At 43.2% G+C, this 17,945-nt stretch overlaps 2 protein-coding genes across 12 annotated transcripts in view; one reads left to right on the top strand and one right to left on the bottom strand.

Annotated features, from left to right (window-relative positions):
• Positions 1 to 16,000, bottom strand: part of LOC142564333 (uncharacterized) — a 29,461-nt gene extending 13,461 nt beyond the window's left edge. For 3 of the 8 annotated variants that reach the window (XR_012824558.1, XR_012824556.1, XR_012824557.1), the window contains exons 1-3: positions 15,823 to 16,000; positions 10,287 to 10,325; positions 7,234 to 7,561 (exon numbers count right to left, since the gene is read on the bottom strand). Coding sequence is in view for 2 of the 8 variants with exons in the window: in XM_075675305.1 (XP_075531420.1) it covers positions 638 to 716 (79 nt within the window). In the remaining 6 variants the exon portion in view is untranslated. Of the gene's footprint in view, positions 1 to 637; positions 1,086 to 1,117; positions 1,329 to 7,233; positions 7,562 to 10,286; positions 10,326 to 15,822 lie in introns of those variants that run through there. The other 5 variants (XR_012824561.1, XR_012824560.1, XR_012824559.1 and 2 more) reach the window with 5 other exon arrangements.
• Positions 1 to 17,945, top strand: part of LOC142564331 (uncharacterized) — a 258,021-nt gene that overhangs the window by 200,522 nt on the left and 39,554 nt on the right. The window lies entirely within an intron of this gene.

Raw genomic sequence — 17,945 nt, forward strand, 5'->3', positions numbered from 1 at the left:
AGCTTGCCGGAGTAGAATTTGGTGACGCTGAGTCCGGGTCACCCCAGCTGAGTGGAATTTTGGTAAATCTGAATCCGAGTGACCCGGCTGAGTGGGATTCTGGCGAGTATAAGTCCCAGTTTGCCCGGATGAATAGAATTTTGGTGATTAGGAGCCTTAATGAGCTCTAAGCAAAGAATATAATTTATGAGCTAGCTTGAGTGTGTAGAGTCTACTTTGCCGACCTATGTTCTTGAATTTTTGTCTGCCCTTTGCAAGCGCAATATTAGGTGCAACATACAAAGCAAACAACGACGTATGGTTCAGCACAAACCTTCCTTGTTCATCACTCACGCAATCAATGTCCTCACCTGCTTCTAAATAAACAGCAAACTGAGCGAACTGTTGAAGGCTGGCTTCCTTCATTGCTAACAATTGGAAGCTTGAAGTTGTTTTTATATGTGCAATCTGAATTCGTGCTGTCTCCGACAGCATATATTGCATGCCACAATGCATGCCACCGGAAGCAAACGAAAATTAACTGTCTCTGCTCTTGTCAAAGCAACAAGTGTGCAAGCAACGCACATCATACGCTGATGCAGGGATTCTCACTCATTATTTGTTTATGTTAATTATGTACATGAAAATTTCTCCATACCTGTGTATTTAATTCGCAAATACTGCCTCCTCTTGGTGAAATTTGCGCTTGCCGACAAGTCTGTAGTACTATGCAGCATATCCCCACGGGGCAGGATAAAATCGTCTTCGCCGAGCAGGTTCGCGAACCTTTATAAACTTTTAGTTCTCCGAAGTAGTACTGAACATGAACAAAATCGGGGCGCGTTAGACCCCAAACTTAACCGAACCGTTAGTTGATTCGGTTCGAGATCCTGGTCGTAATAATTTGCAGTGGATCTCACTTCCACGTAATCATTCGTCAGGTTTATGAATCGTACGTAAGCGAATGCTTACTTCGGACTGACCGGCGGCAAAGAGGCCCCCTATTTAGAGTGACAAAGACTGTGACGAGGCGGTAGCTTATCTGTCCTGCCTTCATGAATGGGCTGATAAATATTGCGAGACTCTCAATGCCATGAATTCCTATCTTCCAGCAAGAAGAATAAATGAGTGTACTCACTTTGACGGTTGCTAACGCGCATTTGGTTTCTGAAGGCGTTAGTTAGTATAACGAACGAGACCAGACAAGTGCAGGCAAGCGCACACTTTTGAACCATATTTCCAAGCTTGGTTTTACCGACTGCTTGCACGCCATAAAAGCGCAGTGTCTCCGTTTTGTGTGTTTTCAAAATTCAACGAACAAACGGCGACAGATATTTCGAAGGCGAAAGAACAAACGGACAGCCTGGAGGATCACAATGCGTAGCTCGACAGTGCGAACGAAAAGCAAGCATGGAAACACACTTGCGGAGCTCGGTCAGACCGTCTCCCTTTGTTCAAGGGTACTGCGGCAGGGCACGGACACCGAAGAGAAAGGAAAGAGACGGTTCCTGGGTTGCGGCCGCAACCTTTCGTAGTTCACTCCGTTCTCTGCGCATGCCTGGCGTTCCGGCTCGAACTGGTGGTAGTCGCACTGCCGCATAACTCTCGCTCAGCAACAAATTGTGGAGTGTGCTAGGAAGGAGCCTGAGCGAAGTACGCGAAAATGAAAGACGGTAGAAAAAAAAAGAAGCTTGGAAATATAAACACAGAGAAAAAGAGTGGTTGCGCGAGAAACGATGTCCTGGCAAGTGTTCGTATATGCAGCGTTGGTAGATGCGTGCAGCTGCGCACGAGTATTTGTTTACAGTCTACTTACGCGGTGGGCACGCGTGTGTATTCATGATACAGTGCAGGTGGTATGGGTGCGGAGATGATGGGGTCGACGAATGTCCTCCGGTGGCCGTGGCTTAGAGTGGGGCTGGCGATGGTTGTTGCACGGCGTCGTGGCACCATGTGCGCGAAGGGAACCGACGCACGTGCTCGAGTTGTCACGTGACCGTTTCGTCAACGCTGTTGTTCTGGCATTACTGTGAGTAGCACTGTTCAGTGCACGCCTACGTGCGCGCGACCGCCTCCACATAAGCCAAATATAAAACGCAAGCCGTTCTCATACGGAACGCGATTACATTTGAGAACACTGGAGTAATGTAGACACAGTAGATCGGAGTGAAAAGAAATATCGCTATAAGTATATGTCTACCAGGATACATATATTCTTCTATATGAACCTATCGCTGATAATTGTTTGAACCGTCCGACTAATATAAGAGACTGCAATTTGCAGGCCACTGGTGTCTCTAAAACTATATGCAGCTAAATAACGAAACAAGATAACAGATGAAATTATGTGGATCCTGCACCATGTGAAATCGATCTTATGTGAAGCATCTTTCGTGGATACGCAGTATAATACGTTTCCAAGTCTTTCAAACCACGTTTCTTCTATAGAGTTAGATAGCCAATAAACGTTTTCGTCTTCCTGCATTGTCGTTCCGCCCTTTCTACTAACACTCACGCATTTATTTCGAGCTTGACTTCAGCATGCATATGTTCATCGCATACACATAGGATCACTTTATCGTCATGCATATCACATGATGTGTATCACAAGTATGCATGATTTAGAACATGGCTGTGTGGTTCGCATTTTTCCTGTATCTTAGCGTTCAACTGGACCACTTTTGCGTACTTTCAATTTCGCTAATCCAATCTCGCGTTACTTTGGACGCCATCGTCGGCAGTCACCGGTGTTACATTGCGTCACCTTCTTCCGAGTTATAGCAATTTCTTGCTGTTACGGCAGCGATACAGTCAGAACTCACAGCTTTGCACAAACTGACCTTCATATTCTTTGGCGTTGCTCTGTTTCTCTATTTACCTAATCGGAACTTTCTCGCTCCGAGCTGGTCTTTATGACATAAAGCATTATTGCTTCCAGGTTGGTGCTCCTGACAAGGCTGCAATATCAGCTGACCATGCTCATGTTGCTGGTGTCGCCAGCTGGGATCCAGTCAGGGTAGCTGAGATTCGGTGTGTACGATACCTGGACAGCGTAAAATGTCGTCTCTATTCGTTGACGGAACATGGAACCAGCGAAATATTTAGAGGGCCACAGTACGTGGCCCAATCGAAGTAGAGAGCTTGCTCTTGATGGCGTCCGAAGTTATTTTTTTATTTATTTATTTCGTACTGCCAGCCTATTTTAGAGGCCCTAGGCAGGAGTGGGATATACATAAAGGGTTTAGGAACCTAATAACATGTGAAATACAAGAGAGAAAAAATAGAAAGAAAAGGCGGAAGAAGCAAAACGGTATTATGTTACAATGCAAAAAAGGAGAAACAACAATAAAAAGGAAGAAAAAAAGCAAGGAAGATATCAGAGAATTCTGCAATACAGCACATGTTGACACAATTACTTATACAAAAAAAATAAGGGTGCCCTTAACATGACATGATCTATATCACATAGTATATGGAATAGGACAAATATCCTGGGAAACATTTCGGGGCATAGATTAATGAGAGCGTGCACAAAGGACGATAAGGTTGAGCTTTGAAGAACGTGTTCAGGTAGGACGTTCCAGTCATGGATGGTTCGGGTAAAAAACGACTGCTTAAATAAAGTGGTGTAGTGCGAATACTGGTCTAACCTGAATGAATGTGATGAACGCGTTGGGCGTTGGCGACAAGGGGTAATATAAATTTTTCATCTAGCTTTACATGCTCCCGATGAATTAAATATAACATTTTGAGCTTCTCTCGATACCGTCTTACCTCTAGGGTTTCCAGGTTTGCCTCCTATAAAAGAGCATCAACTGATGTATGAGGCGGTAGGAATTAAAAATAGGCCTGACTGATTACCGCTGTATCATTTCAATAATATTTATGCTTGCTTGGGTGTAAGAGTCGCAGACAGGAGTAGCGTACTCTAACAATGATCTGATGAAAGTCTTGTGTGCTAATAATTTGATATTACTTGTAGATTTAGCCAAGGTCCTCATGGCTTTCTTTAATGTGAGCTACATGGCTATTCCACCTAAGGTCTGACGTAATTACTAAACGAAGGTATTTATATTCTGTAACAGAGGATAAGTTATAGCCACTAAGGCTGTATACAAAGGGTAAGGGCTTTTTTTGCGTGTAATGATAATTGGTACTGTTTTTCTTAGGTTAATGCTCATTTCCCACTCTAAGAACCATGCCGCTATTGCTGATAAAGATGAATTTAGGATTGTCTGATCTGCATCGCTGTGAATTTCATGATAAAGTACGCAGACATCTGCAAACAGACGAATTTTAACTGATACTAACTGATTCATTTTAACTGATTCGCTATATTATTGATAAAAAGTAGAAAGAACAGAGGGCCCAAGACTGATCCCTGTGGGATTCCAGATTGCACATCGGATGTCTGATTTCACATCATCAACAACGACTGTCTGTCGCCTTCCCGTAAGATACGCCTCAATCCAGTGAAGTAGTTGGTCGTTTTTGAGAATAGGTTTTAACTTTGATAACAACTTTTGGTGGGACACACGGTCGAAGGGTTTCTCAAAATCTAAGAATACCATGTTGATTTGACCTTGACCGTCTAGTGCTGCCGCGATTTCATGCACTGTTTCTAATAGTTGGGCTACGGTGCATTTACCACGACGGAAGCCGTGTTGTCGTGCGTCACAGAGGCCATTACTTTCTATGAAGACTGAGATGTGCTGAAATATCATGTGTTCTATCAGTTTTGATCAAGTACAAAGCAGGGAGATAGGACGGTAAGATTGGAGCAATGAACGGTCGCCTGATTTAGGGATGCGAATTATTTTTGCATGTTTCCAATAACGTGGGATTTCTGCACATGAACGTTATTTATTATAAATAACGCAAAGATATTTGGCGCACAATTTGGCGGATCTCACCAAAAAAGCATCAGGTATTTCGTCGACGCCTGACGACTTCTGATATATCGAGATCAAGAAGCCAGGACAGCACACCTGCTTCGTTTACGTCGAGATCACCGATGGGTGGAATATCATTTAAAACAGCTGTGTGAGGTGTATTTCCATAAAACAAAAAACAAAATGCCTACAGTTATCGCTTCGTTCACTTCTTTCACGTGTTTCGATTTTCTAGTTTAGTATAGCCGGCTCGTTTTCTCAGTTGTGGTCGCAACTTCAAGCCGCTTTTGCCTCACGTTTCTCCTTATCACTTTTTGTATCTGTCTTCTCGTACAGTACAGTTGGAATAAATGGACGAATCAGCGCGCAATTCGGTTATTGAGAGCCCGATATCCTCATTCATCGTCACTTTTTAGCACGTTGATCACTTTGATCAGCCGTCAAGCTTGTAGTTATGCCATTGGTAAAGGAAAAGAACAGTAAGACAGCACAGATAACGTCATGACATTATAAACCTACGGAGATGCTAGCGAATACGCTACGAAGGCGCCTTGCGAAGGAGTCCCCCGGACAGCTCAGGGGAGGTATGTGAAGGGCGACTTGGGGCCATGCACCTTAAGCATGCATTAGAATGCTGTTCAAGTAATTTGAGACCCCAACCAGACAAGGATAGATCGGTGTCATCAGCATACAATATAATGTTCGATGTTGAAGAAATGTTTACTGTACCATTATTATATAGAGACAATACTAGGGGTTCCAAAATAGATCCTTGAGATATGCCTTACTTTCCGGTGGCAACGTCAGAGCGGTAGTTGTGTAGCTTTGTATACTCTATTATACAATCTTGTGCACTGTGTTCATTAAGTAATTTTGTGTGAGTGTTTCAGCTACTCCGCGAATTCCATTACACTAAATATTTCAGCAAAATTTTATGTTTAACGCAATAAAGTATCTGGCAGAAACGCAAAAAACTACATTGGGAAAAGTACGTTCTTTATTCTTGATTATTATGCATTTGATGCCTAATCACGCCATTTCAGTAAATGTTCCTATTTACAAGCTATATTACTGATCACTAATATATTCTTTGACTACAAAAAAAAACCTCAGGAAACGTTTATTTAAACAGTATCGGCAACTTCATAAAAAAGTGGTCAAACAGAAATTGGTCTACGATTGTGAACGTGTTTTTTCTTCCGACTTGATAAAATGACCATAACACGTGCTATATTTAGTTTATCTGGAAATAATGTAGCAATTCACCACTTGTTGAAAGTACAATTCAATGGGCTTAGGACGCGCCTCATCTCACCATTCTTAGCTTCGTTTTCGTGATGGTGCAAGGAAAATAAAAAGGTTGGTCCCAGTAGCACTGCTTTTCTCCAACCGCAAGGTGACTCATGGTCCCAGAAAACCAGCTTATACAGAAGGAAACAGGAATTAGTGCTAGCTGGGTCACCAGGAGGAATGTGGTTCTTGAAGGGAATAAGAAGCAGCTTGAACGGCATAGAATGCGTATTACAAAGAGAGGTGTCGTGCGTGATTTACACGGTCTGTTCGTGTATATCTGTCGCACTCATTTACCACTTACACAGCCCACATTTGTGAGTCACAACCTGTGAACACGTCTCTGGATTGCGTCAAGAAGAACAAAACGGAAATATCGTGTCGCAATCTGTCTATATATCACGATTGCTCGACTGTAGGTCTACAGGCTTCAGCAATTCCTTCGGCTCAGAACTCATTTCCTTCGACAGCAACTTTCTCTCATTGTGAAGACTGGCATCTATTGGTTTGTTTGTTCTCGGTGTCTGCTTGTTCTTCAAATATTTGCGTTCAGTCACTACGAGGAATAGGACAAGATCCCGGTGCTTACAGGGCGGTTTGTCAAAGAGGAAGGGTGTGGTCATATGAGAACTATAATTTTAAGAAAAATAAAAAAATCATGTTTGTTTTGATATTCGATAGGTGATCAGAATTCGTGATAGTGCAGATATAATCGCGTGGATTAGCTAAGTTTCTCACTCTTGTTCTTTGTGATTCATGCAGCATGCTCTCTGTATCCTATACAAGTGCGTGATACGGAATTAGCACTCCGTATGTGGGCAGACTGTAGCCCTCTGTGGCTTCCTCCGTATATGTATGCTTTATTTATTTAGTTCAAATGAGTAGCTCATTGAGGTTGGTACCCTTGACGCCCATTGTGAACCTTCTTCCGAAGCTGGAGGGAATTTGGAACACAAGGCTTAGTTCCTTGTTATTTATACCGCTAATATGACGCACACATGATATGCATAGCAATAACGTTGCAATAGGGGAACGACTGTGACAACTGGTTGTACTTGGAAAGATTACTCACCTTTTCCTGAGATCGCCCATGCGTGAAGTTTTGTGAAACCTTGCAGCGTGCAGAGTAAACAGTGACGACGGAGAAACATCTCGTATATTTCCTCTACTTTCATTTAAAATGCCAAGTTCTTGAAAAGAAGCAAACCTTGCTTAATTCAGCTTTACTTGCTTTGACGAGCTCTTGGGAAACTGACACATTTTGTTGCACTCGCTCAATGTTGGGAAAGCATTGCAGTTGAACTGCTCTGCTCCGGGGTCACACTGATGCGTGAGCGGATTCAAGTGAAACCAGTCATTCCTCCAAGGACCGAGTTTCAGACGCCAGAAGCACAGGCACACTGTCGAAGGAAAACAAATATTATAATCGGATACAACTTAAGTCTTCAGTGAAGGCCCGCCCACGTCCTCATAACCGCCAGCCACTGTTCCTCCGCTAGGCTGCAAATAGTTCGCACTTCAAACTTTCCCTGTTACCTAAATAAGGCAGTAACCACAAAAATAAAATTATAAGCGCGTAATTTTATCAATTTTCACTCGCCTATTGTAGTGGAACGGTGAAAGCCTAATGCATTACTGAACTGAAATAAAATGCTTGCTTCGCTGCAACTATTCACTGTCAAGTTTCACTTCAGTTGGCATTGAAGTTTCATGAGTAAAATGGGCTCCGCAGTGGATTGCATTGTACTCTGTTGCACACCTAATCACTTCCGCCTATAAAAAGACTTCAAGAACAGCAGACACTCCGGAGGTATAAAGTACGACGTCATTTTGAAAACATTGCATGACGACGACGGTGCTTGCTTCTGTGATTGGCTAGCGGAGTAACACAGCGCCGCGCGGTCCGTGTGCCTCGGTTGCCAACTGCTGTTTTCTTTAAAGTTGCATGCTACTATAGGGAATAATATTGCTCTTGCCTTAAGCTTACGCTTGTGCAGAAACACTGCACATGAACAGCCAGTGGCTATAGGAGCCGTGAGCTGTCAGCAGGCACTTCAGATCACTAATTATACATAATCTAGTCAAGCAAAGATTCGTGTAGAATTGTTTTCATGAAAAATAGCTACTTGTAGGCTATTCAGTTTCACCTGCTTTGTTAGAGCAAACCCTGAAGTTACGTCGCGATTCGTTAAGCTCGGTTGCAAGGCAACATCGTGGGCCCGTTATCAAAAAAGGCAACAGCGGGAAACAAATAGCGAGAGAGAGAGAGAGAGAGAGAGAGAGAAAGAGAGAGAGGAGAATTTATTTGCAGGAAATTAGCGATGTTGACCTGCCCTACAGCCTGCTCTCACCGGCTGCACTGCACTGGGGCAGGTAGATGGAGTAGAGGAATACAATGTGACACTGATAATGGCAAGGAGGTGCATATGTAAGAGTCCCTTACTTCTCGATATCCCCTAAAGCCTTCTGTCTCCTCGTGTGGTTCAGAAAAGCCATAGCTGCTCGAATAACCACCGCTGCTGCACTTCGGTTAGGGGATGCACGCAAAACAAACTCAACAAATAGCCGTCTCTTATCGATGCGTGCTATTCACGAGACCAGTTTGTAGTATAGAAACCTAATGTCATTTCCAATTAAACAATGGTCCATCTCTATAATTTATGTACCTCAATGCGTAGCATAGGGATATCTGCCTCAGGCGATATAAAGAAAAATGTCTGTGTTAGGTTTAAAAATACGAACGCCTTGCGTACTAATGACGTCACGTATAAATCTTGCGCAATAGTGCAGGCGATGACACGATGTGTGCAAGTGTTGCAAGCGCTTATTCATAACTGCAACAGCTGACCCTGCTTTTGTTGCGTTCGCCTTTGTAATATACATGCACGGTTCGGTACGTGGTGATAACGCGATGTTAGCAGGCCGTTTTCCACTCCTGCTTTTGTCTATGCTTGACCTCCTGCAAATGTTTTGGAATGGGGCAACATTAATATAAATTCGATTGTCTGGTGGTAATGCTGGGTGCGGGTTTGGGGTCGGGTTGGAACGGAGTGGTGGAGTTGAGTCAGAATATGTCTGGCTTGTGAAGTCATGGAGAAGCGCACCTCTTATCGGCACTTCTCAACGGAAATAATTTTATGAACGGAATTATACCATCCAACGAGCGCGATTAGTTCAGAGCTGCTTCTGAATGGCAGGACGAGATGGATTTTTCTGCCTTTTGAGGGAGAAAATCGGCACAGAAAAGGTAGAAATGCCAGAATCCTGCCTCGCACACTGCGGCCAGCGTACAGCACAGCTTCTCACACTTACCGCGGCTTTGACTTTTTCGCTCCTCGCTCTGAGGCTATTCCCGGTCCCAGTTCTATTTCCAGCAGTTTTCTTCAGGAAACTGACGGGCGCAGGTCTTGGCAGACAGCTCACCGTCACCACGCGCGCAGTACGAATGACGTCATCCTCTGTCATAATTTTTTTAATGACCAACTCTGCCCTAATCGCTTGTGCTGCTGATAAGTACAGCTTGACGCACAGAGAGCGAGGTTAGTAGAGAGCGAGGTTGATATCGCCTCGTTTCTTACTCGCGACATGCCTTATCTCTCACCCTATCTCGCGTACTTTATTTAGGCGTGATGAAACAAGGAGTCTTCTCAGTGAATTTCAAGTATAAGCGTGACTACAATAACGCGTGCTGCCGGAAATGCTTTGGTAGTGACTCCTCATCCTGTTCAGCGCCTAAGGACTGTCTGGCGCAGCGCACGCTACTTAACACTCACTGCAGAAAAAAAAAGCTGAACTCTATAGTAAATTTCGCCTCTTTTAAACTAACACACAACCAACTTCTGAGTGAGCAAGCAAATAACATTGAATTACTCCTGTTCTACGAATTATATTGTCCTAATGAATTGTGAGTAAGAGATGAAAAAGAAAACGCCCATTCAAATTTTATATTTCGTTTTTTCCGGAGCGATGAAATTCTGGTTGATGAGACAGTCATAGAATTTCAGATTTAGTGATTTAATTTCGCTCCGGTATGTTTATATTGATTGATGTCTCCAAATGACTTTGCACATTGAACAATACAAAGAAATTCAAAATCGCTCCGGCTTTAGCTGGAGATATACATACCATAGGGATATTTGCAGAGGGAAACGAGCGCGTTACATCCTGTAAAAAGTGAGTAGTCAATTACAGGTAGGACCGAGGAACGTCACGAAAAATTAAGCGGTACATTCCTGCACGAGAAGTGTCCAAGACATGCGTAGCCTTATAAAGCCTTATAAGCCTTACAACCGCAGCCTTATATGGTGGTCGCCGTGGTGCGGTATGCATTTTACATGATCTTAGTGTGCACGGGCTTTGTGCTGATGCAGTATGCGTTACTTCTCTATATATTCGCGAATAGCAGGAGCAGAGAGCTGCAGCTATATACATTGCCGAATTTATGTCTATATTTCCGACCGGGCCGACCGCCATATAATGGTAAGCATATCCTCGACAGTTCTCTTACAGGGAAATACTGCTTAAATTGTTCGCGTGATGCACTGCGCGGCTTAACCAGCGCAGTTGTTGCTATCGCAGGCATAGGAGGAAGGACGGATGTGCGTTAAAACACATTGGCGGGCTAGTTGGTTACAATCCATGGTAGAATGTAGAATCGCGACTGAACGAGGACGTAGAAAGAAACATACACAGACACAGCGCTTCACACGGATACAGAGAAGCGCACAGAAGATACACAGAAGCGCTGTGTCTGTGTATCTGTTTCTTTTTACGTCCTCGTTCAGTCACGCTTCTACACTCTACCACGGCCACGGAGTAAGACATTTAGGAGGTGAAACTCCCGTCAGCGCGAGCGAGCGCGGGCGACCAGATAAGGTCACAATTGTTGTATGCGCCGACGGGGCCGCATACAGTGGCGGCGCCATGCGGCAAGTCGTAGAAGCCGCAGCGAAAAAAACAAAATGCAGCGCCGCCCGGGCAGGTGGCTTCGGCGCGCTCTCAACGGCGGTAATTTCTTTCCAGGCCGCCAGGCGCCGCCAGCACGATAACGGCTCCGCGGCCTTGTGACCTTTTCTGGTCGCCGCAAACAGCGGAGTTTCCACTCCTAAATGTTTCTTGCTCCGTGACCACGGCTGTGCGTGTACGCGTAGTTAGTGTAACAGTGGTGCGTCCTCTCGTTTTGACTCCCTTTGCTCACCTTCCATTCTTATTGCTCGGGTGTTTTGCAGGGCGTCGCATAATGCTTACTATACCACTTTTAGTATATGCTTTGTGATTCCTGGCTTAGATGTTTAGCGTTACCTTTCAACGTATGGCGCACGGGAAACGGCGAAATCGGGCGGGCCTGTAGACTGCTTTTCGGTGGGGAGCCTATTGTTATCGCGGACAATGGCTTGTTTTTTAAGAGTACTGCGGATGTCAGCTGTCAACTGGGCACGCAGTGGGCTTAAAATGTGCACATTCTAGCGCTATATTGGGAAAGACGATTTCTGGATTCAGCGAAATTTTTTCGACCGACTAGCCATATAATGCTACGCATTAAAAGCTTTGCATATGTATGCCGATCAGAGCAATTCATGCACACACACAAAGAAAGAAGAGCGCTCTATAGAATGTTCTCTCATCTTTCGCAAGTTTTGGGGGTTTGTTTTGCCAGTGCTCGAAATCTACGCAACCCTTGCCAGACGCTGCACTAAATTCGGTGTAATTCCTTTGCCAAACCTGACCCCTTTAATATGCTTCAGTGGCGCCAAACTTATTTCGGAGACTTGCGTTTTTTGTACATAAGAAAAGAACAGTGCAGCCTGAACGCAGTCATCAGGTACTGAAATTGATTTCAGCCGTGAAGCTGAGACGTGATGTCCACGAAATGTTCTTTTTTTTGTTCGTAGGGGAAGCCGGGAGGCGAGGGGTGCGCTTAATAGTACTTCCAGCATGGAGCCGGTGAACGGTAACGTCATACACAAAAATTACGGTACAGCACAATTGCGCCACCTTGCGTAATTACGGCCAAATTTCTAATGAAGCAGTTTCTATTCGGCAGTTGCATTAGGAATTATGTTTGTCCAGAATTTAACCAAAAACCTTAAAAAGTTGCCTGTACGTGAATCGAGCACTTGAGCATTTGAGACTTTCTTTAACAAAGGACTGTCATTCAGCGACACGCATTTTACTTAGGGACCATATCAGCCATACTAGACCACTCGTGTTCATTAAATTGGATATTGACGCCAATCACAGATCGTCCAGGGCTGAGGGCCAAACTAGCCGCCCTTGGTAAATTGAATGGTGCATGAGGACCTCCTGCGTACGCAATATATCGCGAAATATCAATTTAAACCATACGCCCTTAAACCAAACAACAGATGACAAAAGAAAAATGAGGGTTCAGTAGATATACTGAGCACTGCTATTTATGGCAGAAAAGTAAAAATCCCAATAACTCACAACCCCAGTCCCAGTAACTCACAACCCCAAACGTAAGGTTGGTGTATTGTGAATTTTTTTTTGTGGACATTGGGAAACCGTGCAAAGTTCGTATGACCCTTTCGAGCACTTGAAAAACTTTTTACCGAGGGCTGCATTTATTGCACACGCATTTGACCCCAGGAAGCTATTTTCCCGTAGGGTTTCCACTATTTCCGCAAAACTTTGCCTCAGTTTAATTTCTTGTTCAGCAAATGTATCCGGCTATATTATGCGCTGCTCGTAAAACAAATACCGCTGACGAGCACTCGAAAACGTAAATCATTGCATATGCCACAATTAACTCGCACACTTCGAATTTTACCTGCATATCGTGCATAACGTGCTGATTACTTTCACCAAAGCACTACAACGTGCTTAGACTAGCTCATTGGGGACCTCGGGAAATCTTCAAGAAAACGCTTTTAACGGACACAATTGTTTACGAAAAAGGGGTTAAAGTATCCTTTGCAACGCCACTGTTTAAGTCAGACGCGTTAAAGCTTCGCTGGAAGTTGCACTTGAGATGCCAACCATTTCCATAAGATGCAAATTAAGTACAACGTAGTGTTCCATTGCGACACTTGCATACTTAGCGCACCGTGCACATATAACGTTTTTGTATAAGGAACTTAAGGAATTTTTTGAGAACACTGTATTTCATCCACTCACATTTATCTTCGTACACACATTTTTCACAGCGGATCGCTCATTTCCGCTTAGTTCTATGTCGGTTGCAATTTCAGTTACGCCAGGGCAGCGAGCTAAATTGTGCGCTGATGTTAAAACACACCGACCACGCTCTGGAGCTGTTGAATACGTGATTTCTTGTAAAGGCCTCAACTAACCATGCAGTTTCATTTTTTGCCTACACATCCCCCGTAATGTGCAGTTTATTTGCTGTAAATATTGACGCTGTGAACAAATTGACTCCTTTAGTTCACCCAGGGCACCCAGAAAACCAGCTGCGAAACTGGCATAATGCAAGAAAACTAAGGTTCAGTAATTAATCGGAACGATCCTAAATAAGCCACAAATGTGACAGTTTCGCTGGGCATTATTCTACGAAACATGCACCTCATTTTGACAATTTTCAATAACAGAGATATATACTCATGTAGATATTTTGGTATCAGGCCCTTTATAATACCTGCTTGAAAAGTTTCTCGCAAGGATTCCACTTAACTGACTTTTTTGATACTCATGTGCATGACGCATAACAGGCTCCCAATTCGCTCAAAATTTCAACTTCATGGCATGTTGAGTACTTTCAGGGAATTGGCGAAGCCTTCTGCGCGGTTCGAACTGGACGCTTGCAGAGCTCTAGAAGGCCATTACCAATAAATTTTATTAAAAGCGGCATTTCATGCCTACAATCTTGAAATTTTAGAACAGATCGCACATAATATGGACCTATTCTCAGCAAATATAAAATATTTAACATTTTTTGTTATACTGGAGCGGCGGGTAAACATTGTAAGTGCTGTGTATAATGCCACTATAGAGGCGGAAAGCAATAGTTTAGCAATTTTGTGCTAGTGCCTAATTGATCCACACACTTCAAATTTTGCCTGCATGTTATCCCTGGCATGCCTCCTCTGGCATGCCTCCATTCGATCGAAATGCGAATTCATTAAATGATCTTTTTCTTTCATAATACTGTGAAAACCAGTACATAAAGTTTGTGAGCACTTCTAATCGCACAGCAGGTTCGCTGTAATAATCCTTGTAATGAAGTCGTCTATTTAGGCAAGGCATACGCAAGGTAAATTTTATTTTGTAATCAGTGTTGACTGCGTTTCAAAGCAAAACCGGGGTTCCAACACAGGCCGTGTTGATTGACATTTCACATTGACTACACCACCGCACACCGCCTCGCACCAGGCTTCACCGAAGGATTTCACCTTTGCCACATCAAAAAGCGACGTGGAAAAACTGCTAGCAGCTTCACTATAAAAAAATTCATCCTATTTCAACGTGAATATTCTTCGGAAGTCCTCGCTAAACAGACACATGTTAGTTGTGAAACTGCAAGTTTTACATATACTTATTCTACCATTAATAAAAAATAAATCTAACAGCACAACAGCGAGAAGGTTGTTTCTTTGCTGCAAGAAGGACTGAAGTGCCCTCAGCTTTACGGGACACTGCTGCTGCTACCAATGTACACTCTATTTCCTTAAATGGACAACACAAGGAAACACCAAATCAGTTTTCATCATAAACTTTTCTTTAGTTGAGTACGTGGTAATGGCTGTACTGTTAATAGCTAAAATGACGGTCAAAGCTTTATTTGTGAACTTCGCGCCAAAACCCAATGGCCGCCACGTCAATGTGACGTCAAGAATGCAGAGTATTTTTCCGCATTTCGGCCATTCTCGTTCTGTCATAGTTCTTTGAAAAACCTAGAATTTTGTCTGTGGCTGTTTTGAAGTACAATGTGGATCAGTTCTATCAATAAATCGTGACAACTCCAGAGCAAACGCCACCAACTTTGGTGATGAAACAGTGTACTAGGGCTGGCATTTCCAGGCAGCATCGCCCCTTCCCCCTTTTTTGTTTTTGCCTCTTTTGTAGTTTAGCAAACGCCTTCGTGTGATTAGAGTGGCAAGTAGGCATTGTAGTGGGGTCTGTTTACTAACAGAGAATAAACAGTTTTTGTGCCTAGGGTCCCCTTTGAAAGTGTACCGCAAAAGCTGGTGGCATGAATATGCATGCACTTGCCACTCGCTCTGCAGAGCTCACAGTGCGCGTCCAGTTGCCATCAATATCGCTGAGCTGCGGAATCATGAAAAACGGCAACTCGGATGTTTAGCCTTTGCAACATCAGATAACATAATGCATACTAAGATTTTGGTAGTTTCGGGGCACAATGTATCCGGGAGTTAATTAAAACAAGCGAAGGTCATCGACATGTTGCTGTGGCTAATTATTGAAGCACGCTGACGCTCTTGCAAAAATTAGGCCCTAAAATGCAGGCTTCATTTCTCGCCTGCTCTACATTGAAGTAGCGTCACGTAAAGTGATTTAGATTACTTTAATTTACCAGCACATATTATGTAGCAAATAGTGCTGACGAGATGCAAATAAAAGAGAAAATAAGCCTAAGGTAAGGATACTCATTACGTGGAAGTTGTCTTGAAGAGAAACGATATTTGAGGTTAAAAAACAAGAAATATCCTACGCAATCACTCACTTGATATATTGCGATTACCAGGCCGAGTACCTGTAGCTGTACGCGTCACCATGATTACAAAAATTAAGCCTTCGATCAAGGTCAAACTAGGCATCATCGCAGGCACTCTTGCTTCAGGTTCGAAGTGAGGCCGCAGGTTCCACGCTCAGAACAACTCTGATTATATGTTACAGTGACGTCTTTCTCTGAAATAATTTATGCAACGCGAAAATATGCTTAAATATTTCAGCTAAAGCAACCATGAGAACAATATAAACTTCACCTAGGAATAGGGACATGCAATGATGAAACACATTATTGTTCAACCCACGCTATGGTTTGAAAGCTGCGGAATACACACTCGGCTAGTACTGGGGCAAGGCGTACTTATTTTCAGCGAGGAAGCTATATATATCGGTTTTTGTACTTGTATGAAGGCGTGTTTTTCTGAATTTTCTTTTGAAAACTTACCGCCAATATTAAAAGAAATAGTCGTAAAGTAACATCCACAAGTGGTTGCTTCTGAAGCGAAGTAACCAAGACTGGTTCGTGAATATCAGGGTGAGCTGCATTCTAAGGGGTACCGATAAATATGCTTTAAACGCCACAAAAAATCCTGCTTATTCGTCAGCTACTCCGGGATTCGCCACATGCTTTACGACAGAATGATAGCAAAGTGGGTGATTCGAAAAGTAATCATGGTGTTCACTGTGAAGCAACACGAGCTCAGGATTCAAGGTGGATAAGACGTAATCTTGTGCATCTTGGGTTTTTGTAGGATTTTTGAACTTTTAATAACATCCTTGTTGGCTATCAGACGCATCCACTTTTGCTTTTCACTATGGTTTTGCATATCTCAATACATTTTTCTATCATAATTTCTTGTACAAATATGATGTTCTTGCAGTTTCTTTGCATCTCCAATAAGCACTGAATAGCGAGACAGTCATTGTGTCATGTTTTCTTTTTGTCTACCCATTTCATGTGTCTTTCTGTCTGCTCATTTTATGGAACGCCTTATGGCGTTTATAGGGCTGACGCTGTTTTTCGAAGTCGAGGTGGTACATAAACATCTATCCCTTCTGAAGCGCCCTTCGCTTTTGAGTAGTCACAGTAAGAACATTTCATTGAAAATAGGAGGACACTGGGCGGATATAAACGGCAGCTTCAGAAGCAGTATGGGCTGTGTGATGCACGTAACGTATTTGTAATTTAACATAGTCATACTGATTTCACTTGACTTCAGACAATCGCTAAAGATCAGTCCGGTAGCCCTTGACAAAAACAACTCGAACCCCCTCCCCCCCCCTCCGTAGGTTGAATGGCCATGGCGTTCTGCTTCGTAGCTTGTGGAAGCTGGTTCAATTATGGCCAGAATCGCACGTATTTTGATGCAAGTAGAATACATGGAATCTAGTGCACTTCAAATAAGATGTACATGTGCTGTTGGAAGATACTTGGAGCCTCTTCAACGGCGTCACCCACAGATAGCTTATTTGCCCCCTAAAACAATAAACAGCGCAATTTGTCAATTTCTCTTGCGTGCACTAATGTTACGAAGACGCAACATGTGGCTGGGCAACCGAGAACAGCGAGAACACATGCATCAGGTTACGCTAAGGACGGCTGGTAACTACGTGACTGTTTGAGTGCGCTAGCATACAGGCACAAGCGCTAAGACTGAGAGTGCCACTGCAATTTCGGAAGTATTAGGGAGCTGTTATTCAGCTGCTTCAGAAGTTTAAACACGCACCCACAAAGAGCAGGCGTATATACTACAAAACAAGCAAGATGACCATATTCTATCAGAATAGAAAAAGGTATTCTGAATGTCACACGCACTGCTTATTTCAGAGACATTCTTGTGTTTCATGCAAGGGAAGCCCACTTTACACTCTTCGCACTTGGAAATTCGAGAAACAAAAGGAAGGTACGAAAAAACAACTCATATATTGATAAAGTAGTAAGAACTCTATCACATATTTTAGGGCATGATCGTATATTTCCCATTAATCACAAAATAGGATATCTGTATTTTCTTGGTATTTATCTCCGGTAAAATGACCAATTTCTTCAATTTTGTAGAGAAACACATAAACGAAAGTAACAGAAAGAATGTGCGTTACAGTAGTTGTTCAGCGGTA

Source organism: Dermacentor variabilis, chromosome 11, assembly GCF_050947875.1.
Source record: "Dermacentor variabilis isolate Ectoservices chromosome 11, ASM5094787v1, whole genome shotgun sequence".
Taxonomy (NCBI): domain Eukaryota; kingdom Metazoa; phylum Arthropoda; class Arachnida; order Ixodida; family Ixodidae; genus Dermacentor; species Dermacentor variabilis.